Source organism: Pterocles gutturalis, unplaced genomic scaffold, assembly GCF_000699245.1.
Source record: "Pterocles gutturalis isolate BGI_N339 unplaced genomic scaffold, ASM69924v1 scaffold40029, whole genome shotgun sequence".
NCBI lineage: Eukaryota > Metazoa > Chordata > Aves > Pterocliformes > Pteroclidae > Pterocles > Pterocles gutturalis.
Genome location: NW_010134647.1, coordinates 92 through 7,702, shown reverse-complemented (window position 1 = coordinate 7,702; position 7,611 = coordinate 92). Strand labels below are relative to the sequence as shown.

At 38.1% G+C, this 7,611-nt stretch overlaps 1 protein-coding gene across 1 annotated transcript; it reads right to left on the bottom strand.

The window, feature by feature from the left end:
• Window positions 1-1,232: 1,232 nt before the first annotated feature.
• On the bottom strand, window positions 1,233-7,336 carry LOC104467765 (neuroendocrine convertase 1-like; the record flags this gene model as incomplete). Its single annotated transcript, XM_010081658.1, has 4 exons — window positions 1,233-1,675; window positions 2,999-3,160; window positions 4,992-5,125; window positions 7,159-7,336. Coding segments are annotated over 4 exons (837 nt in total), but the record flags the coding sequence as incomplete, so codon positions are not given.
• Window positions 7,337-7,611: the final 275 nt, after the last annotated feature.

Sequence of the window (7,611 nt, the reverse complement as noted above, 5' to 3'; positions counted from 1 at the left end):
AACCTTGACTTTGACTTCAAAGAGGTATGTGTGGAAAACTGTCTAGTACACTGTTACTGTTAGGGAGCTGCCTGCCCTGGTTGCTTTCTGACAGTCACCTGTTTCCTCCTCTCCCACCTCCTCCTTACTTCCATACCTCTCCCTCCTCCACATTCTTCCCTCTGTTTCTGAGTCCCTTCTCTGGGTATTTTTTTATCTTGCACCTCTCCCCATCCATTTTGCCTTATCTTCCAGGTATTTGGGAAATGCTACAATCTACCACAAACTCTCCAAGATCTAGTCTTTAAGTGGACTTTGCTGGTACAGGTTTCCTTTCTATTCCACTTTGGTCACACATCCAGGAAAGGGCAAAGTGATGCCAGCTTTGTTGTCCTGAGCACTGCAGACGTAGGCATCTCAGAAGGCATTTATACTAATTAACTTTAGAAATCTCACTGAAGCTCCATAGGTAGGAGGCTGGTCCCCCAAAGCTCATATAGTCAACACAAATGGATCAGTTCTCCATCAGGTAATTCAGAACCTGTGTAAAGATTAGCTAAGTGCTCTGAAGTGCTCATCTATAGGAACCTCTGTCTTCATTAACTACACACAGCCTAGAAAGAGTAGGCTCATAATTCAGACACTTCACTTTGGTAGTTAAAGTCAGGTTGTGAGAATGCCATCCCATGGTCTGGGATGCCTCATTTGGGGCTCTTTTATGTCTGTCTGTAGTCTAAATTATGAATAAAGCCATCAGTGTTCACTGGTGCTCCAATCCAACTCCAGTGTCCCAGCTTCTCCTTCATGGGAGAACAGAAGGGTAAGGGAGCATTAAAAAAACAGACAGAAGCAGTACTGGCTACAAGTGTTAAATCTGCAATAAATGCCAAATATAAGAAAGACTTCAATATTCATTACAAATCCAGGAATGAGAGTATATCCCCATAGCTTTGGCAGTTTGGTTCAAAACCGCTTGGTAATTTGGGTTTTGAATCCTACTGCATGCTAAGCGAAGAGGGTGGAAGAATAAGTAACGTGAAAATTGTTTAAAATAGAGCATTAGGGTTTTCAGGGGAATACTACTGCATTTCATGCCTGAGGGGGCAAATCTACTCCGATGGTAATGAGGAGAGGCTTTGAAAAAAGCTATTACTAAAAAGCATCAGTTTACTGCCTTATTCTCCCACTCCCATCTTTCCCCTTCCTTGGTATTTGTATCAAATATGAAGCAATCAAAGCAGCAATCACAAAACTAGAGCACACAACAGACTTCTGAAAAAAACCTACAGGTGGGGAGAATGAATATTTCCAACTCAGTGCCATACCCTACAGTTTAGTTTCCTTCATTTATAATATCAACCAAGGCTTGCAGCAGTCTATCATCCCTATGCTTGTACGGTTTGGCATTGTAAAAAAGATCAACGTAGTCGCTGTACAAACTTTCTTCTGAGTCTCTTAACTGGGTGGGCCTGTTTAATCTTTCGAGTGCTTGATAGAAGTGTTCATATGGAATATTTAACTTCTCACTTGCAGTCTTCTTTGGCAGTTGCTTCTCAGCCATCTGTCTGCTGAAAGCACTTCGCAGTAAATGTAACATAGCCTCTGAGGGGATTTTATCTTCTGCTTTGTCACTGCTGCTGCTGGTATCTTCTGTGACTTTGGGTTTTTCACTCAGGTTCTCCTGTGTGGTATGATCCTAGGATACAGATTAGCATAAAAAAAGTTAGATGTCAATGAAAAACTGACTGGATTCAGATTTGCTCTCATTAATGATTTCCATCTTTGTGTGGGTAGATGTTATTTTTTCACTTAGGAACCACTAGCATCTAGAAAAGAACTAAATCATTACACACCAAAAACAGACTATAAAAAGAATTACACTGTATAAAATATCAAACCCCCTACAACTTAGGAAGTTATAAATTCAGATTCCACATCAGCAGTATACAACATGTCATTTTTATAGCAGCATTTGTCCCAGTCTTAAGAGGCATTTCTGGTTGTATTACAGGAGACAGCTCCTCATCAGTTTAACTGAAGGAAATATATGCAGTGGTGATGGCAGCTCTGACTGTGCCCTATACCCTTGCAAAAAGGACTGAACCAGTCCTTCCATATAACATTTTATCATTCATGTAACTCATTTAATCTTCATCTGGTTTTTACTATGTCCACCAATCTTCTCCTAGAGTACCTCCTGAATACACTTCTACCTTCTTCCAATTTATTTTCTTGCACATGGCTGTCACACCTGCAGACACTTATTTGATGTATTTAAAGATCATAATCACATCTCCCTCAATCTTCTGCTTTATGATCTGGCTGAGGAAGGTTAATCTCTCTGTACTTTATGGACATCCTAACTACTTAATGGAGAGACAAATTGATGTGATATGATTAATAAAGTATTCTGAAGATGTTGACATAATCAAGCATTGTGAAAATGTACAATACTACTATCCTGTGCACCCAGAAAGCCACTGTTACCCTCAGAAACCTGGAGTATGTTTAGAGCACTCTACCTGAAAGGTAAAGAAGGGGTGACAAAGGAGCTAGCAGCAACAGATCTGCTTAATCAAACCTTCTGAATCAGTGCGTCCCCAACTCTTGTCATTTCTTTTGTTACTAACTTCCTTACACACTCCCCAGAAGCACTTCAGCAGACCGAGCTCCTTTTGGATGCGACACTTGTTACATAAAATTACATAAAATGAGTGTGTCTGTCAGAGGTGTATTCCTCCCTCCTCGTACTACTCAACTGCATTAGATATTGAGTTCATAGCTTTAGTAGCAACATCCTCTCAACATCCTAAAACCCTTAGATGTTGGGAAATTTAAAACGGAGACTAACAAAAATATCAGTTGTTGACAAGGACAAAATCACAATACACAAGTCAAAAGTGGCCAGGAGCTAGATGAAATGAATACAGAATGAGTATGTGTCTTCTTACTAGGTAAAAATTTAATTTTCTTAACAATTGAAAGATTTGTTAAGGAAAAAAAATTAATGTAATGCTACCTCTATAAAGTCTGACATCTTCTCCACTCCTCTTCTGTCATTTTGCACAGCGTTGTAGGATGTGTACACACGAGGCTGCTTCATATGCTCAGGTGGGGTAGCAGTGCCATGCAAAATCAATTTCCAGTTTACAATCCTTCCTTCATTTTGTATTCTTCTAGACTAAAAGAGAAGCATAGCATTATCATAGGTTCTCAGGACATAAGAGGAAACAGGATACCTCATCGTAAAGTAGACAGAAGTGACTAAAATAAATTGTAAGGTCTTCAATATCTAAATTTAGACAATGATTTATAAACATCAAAAGACTGATATATTAGAGATAAGATACATCAGAAAGTGGGATTTAATACAGTGGCTTAACTGCTCCAAATATTCACGTTTTGAGGCAACATAATTATTAATTAATCATGTAAGCATCAATGTAATTTTTTAATAACATAGAATGCTAGAAATTACCAAAGTAGTATTTTGTGTTATTACTGTTTGTTCACTAAGCCATTCCTTGGCAATTTACTCACAAAAGTTACCACAGGAATAGTAATTTGGAGTAATATTCTGTAGTGGTGTACAAGTGTAATCAGAACACGTGGAAGTGAGCAACCAATGCTTTGTCCATGAGTTTTGGCAGCAGTATTTAAATACTAAGAAGTGGACGAGACAAGTACAGAGAACACTGAAACTTCATTTTAGCAAAGCTTCTTCCAGAGCTTTTGCTCAGTCATGCAGTGACTGAAGGTAGCTGCTGAAGCTCTTCTTTTCTAATAGACATCTATACCAAAGTCTACATACACAACTTATACAACAACTAAACTCTGAGTAACTCTGCATGGGAATTTGTTATTTCAGTTAGGGTCATTAATGTGAAAAAATATTTTAGGAATCACGAAACCCTATAAGCTGAGGAAAGGCTGCATTACCTCTTGAGGACAAAAAGCTTGATTTCAGGAACCTCTCACTTGAAAATGGAAAATGAGAGATAATTAGAAGAAAAATGTTCTTCTTAACTTTGTTCAAAAATGCATTATATTAATTACAAAGAGCAGGATATCTGTAACCATGGGGTTATCTATAAGCCTGCAGTATTGACACTACACTGTTGATAGCAATATTTACCAATACTGCCTTTTCCATCTGCTTAGTACTTGTCATTATCCTCCTGTTTACAACTGGAGGCCAATAGGGGTTGGAGGCTCAGTGTCTGATAGGAAGCATTCAGTTTCTAGCAGGATCTGATCCCTAATGACAAGCTTATTAACAGACAACTTCAATAAATTCTCCAGAGGTGAGTGCACTTGATCACTCTCTCTTTGAAGAGAATGATTTTTCAGTTGCCTATCAAGCAGCTTTATTCTGGTGTCTCGCTATTGTAATGCATATCCCCAGGAGGTTTTAGAAAACTTTGTATTTCATATCTGTAGATTTCTTGGCTTTAATCCTTAGACGTTGCTGTAATTACTCTAAGAAAGAAGTTAGAGAAAGGTATACGCCAGAACAGTTCTTGGAGGTCAACAGAAATTCATTATTTCAAAGGTTTTGAGTTAATGAAAATTACGCGCATGCACCAAAAGAAGACTAGATCTGTCTTGTGTTCTTTTCTGCAGAAAAACCTAATTTGCAGTTAATCGTATGTTAATTCAATTACATATTTCACTCCATGAATCACAGAAAATTATATTAAGTGATTTCTTTCAGTGACATATAATGTGTGGAAAACATAAGCATGAAATTTTTTTCACAGGTACATGTCAGTAAAATCAGGATGGTTCTTTGCATTTATGTAAAGAACAAGAAAATCTAACCCTGCCTTTTTCTGTGTGTCAGATAAGGCAGTCTTTTTTAATCCAGGTGGATATTTAGTTTAAATACAGTCTTGTTGCAGCTTGCTTAATGTGAAGACTCACTATCCAACATGCTTGGCAGTGGTTCGTGATAATTTTATCCGTGTTAGCTTCCAAACATAGTTAGTTAGCATACAGACAGACACGCTTACCTCATCAGTAATTCTTAAAACCCAGGTGCCTGTTGGATTCTCTCCCCATGTATGAACAGACATGAAGTCCCAGTTCTTAAAGCCATTGGGAGATTTATCTCTCTCTCTCTCAGCCAGTAAGACAGTGCTGGTCCCTGTATTAGTGCGAGATCAACAGTAGTGGCTTGTTCACACATGCCTGCTTTTACTTTTCACATTGGTCAGCTTGCACAGTATCATCTAGTGCATAGATAACCTGGAAAATACACTATTTAACAGTGGCTTGTGGAACGGGAAACGTGCTATTTCTGATCAGTGGTTACTCTAATTATTTTCACAGTAGTATTTCTGACCATAAAAACTATCACATTAGGTAATGTTAAAAAGGTACATCGGGCTTAGTGTTCAATCTCTTAACACAAAAAAAGCAGTGGATGCACAAAAAGAAGAAGAAAACAGAAACAGAGGTCAAATAAACAGACGTCAAACACAACTGGTCTTTTCCTCTGATGTACAACTCGGGAAACTTCGGAGATGTAAGTTTTGAAGGCAAACAACCCATGCACTACTGTGAAACCAAAGCCTTACCCTGAATTAATCATTTATTATTTTCTTTGGTGAGTGGATGTAAATTGTTACAGCCTGGAATTCTAACAGGGTGAAAGCTGTTTGCGTTGTTACTATTATTATAAAAATGCTGCAGTTCACAAAGCATTTCTGCAGCAGAACACATTCTGCTGCACAGTAGGAAATTTGTTGTGCTTGTTTGCATATCAGGAGAGAGCAAGGGAGCTATATTTACATAACAAGTAGCAGAGAAGCCCCAGGGAGCCGGATCCCAGGCTATAAAAATATTTAAAGGTAATACCATAAATATAGAAAAGGAATTATATCCATTTGGTAGTACTGTTTTGCAAGGATGTGGAAAAATAGCAAGAACCAACAGAAAAAACAGTTTAACCATGATAACAACATGATAGTCCAGTGGAGGCAGCAGCACTTGACCATTGCTACCTCAGCTGACCCAATCAAATACATACAAAGATATTTCTGTCGTCAGTCTTTCAGAAAGGGATGTTTTTCTAAGATGAAGCCATGCTTCCTACATATCAGCGTCAGAACAGTGTCCTGGGAGGTAAACACCTCTATAAAAGTAGAATGAGTGCTGCTGTTGCAGTCATCTCCATGACGTACGTAGAAACAGTCCGTATATTTACTCCCAAACTAAAACTTATCTAAGATGGAATTAAATTTGAAAATACCCCCAAGAGTCAAGGGTAAAACACCTCATGGCAACATTGTTCCCATAAGACAAAAGGCAAACTCAGAAAAGGAAGAATCAAGGTTAGGCTTAAAAGGAATCCCAGATTAGGTGGGGTTTAGAAATATACCGTATGTACAGTATCTTAAACTTGCTCTCTACTGAGGTCCTGCAATAATGATATGAACATGGCTCTACTGATTTATCATCTGTGAATTACTAGACTAGCGTTTAATATAAGTAAATTACGTTATTTTGATGTTTAAATTCATCCCTGAAAGCTTGTCTGTTTTTTCTAATACTATCAGTGATCTAACAGATCATACTCTCTACAAAGTTGTTTATACTCATTCTCCTTTTTTTTTTCTCCTTATGGTGTTATTTAATGGCATTGTCAAGGTAGCTTGCTATATTCCAGCACATTTAGTACAGTTGTACTAAGATGCCTAACAGAGACAGCTGTTTTTAAATATACCAATGGGGAGACAGAGCAACATGGTATCTAGGAAGTCAGACACTCTGTTTTCCATTAGTTTGTTTTCCATTAGTTTGTTAAATCACAGTATGGCTGATAAACACTACCGAACTGTAATTTGTTGTCTGACAGGAACTCTCAGTTTTTATATGTCCTGTTGTCAGAATGAAAACGCGTTACAGACAGTGCCTTCATTTTCTGAAGTATGATTTTCAAACCTCTTCTTACAAAAATAACCCAGAACATATGAAGGCTAGAAAAGGGTTTCAGAGAACCAGTTCTCTAGTCCTCAGGATTCTTAATCCTCACACTTACCTGTTGGAGGTGACTAGATTTGTTGAGCACTACATTTAGCTCTTTGTAATCTGCTGAAGAGCACAGAGGCGGTTTTTAATGAAATAAATATCGCACACTACAGCAACACAAACAAAGCGTGTCTTTGCCTCCTGTACCTGATGGAGATATCAGAGTGACATGAAGATCACCTCTACGGGAATACTCAATCGTTGCCTCAAGCTGCACGTGCTCCAGAGATGTAATGGAGTTTTCTTGACCCTCACAGGCTTTTGTGGGAATTTCAATGATGACTTCCTCATTTGCTCTTAATAATCTGTCAAAATCACAGGAGTTCTTTGATTACTCACAGAAACCTTTGATTCTTGACCATTATGTGAAGTGCATCTGACACATTTAACACCCAGTTCAGAATTAAGAGAAAGGAAGAAGTAAAGACAAATTTTACATTAATTATTTTTTTGAATGTTGTGGTAAAATCCATGGGAAGTTCTCGAAGCACAGATAATACTGAGGTGGACCAAGCAACAGGCATTGCATAAGACAGACTGGTGCAACACACCCTGGAAGCCAGCAAGTGAATTTGATAATCAAGTATTTCTGCTGACATT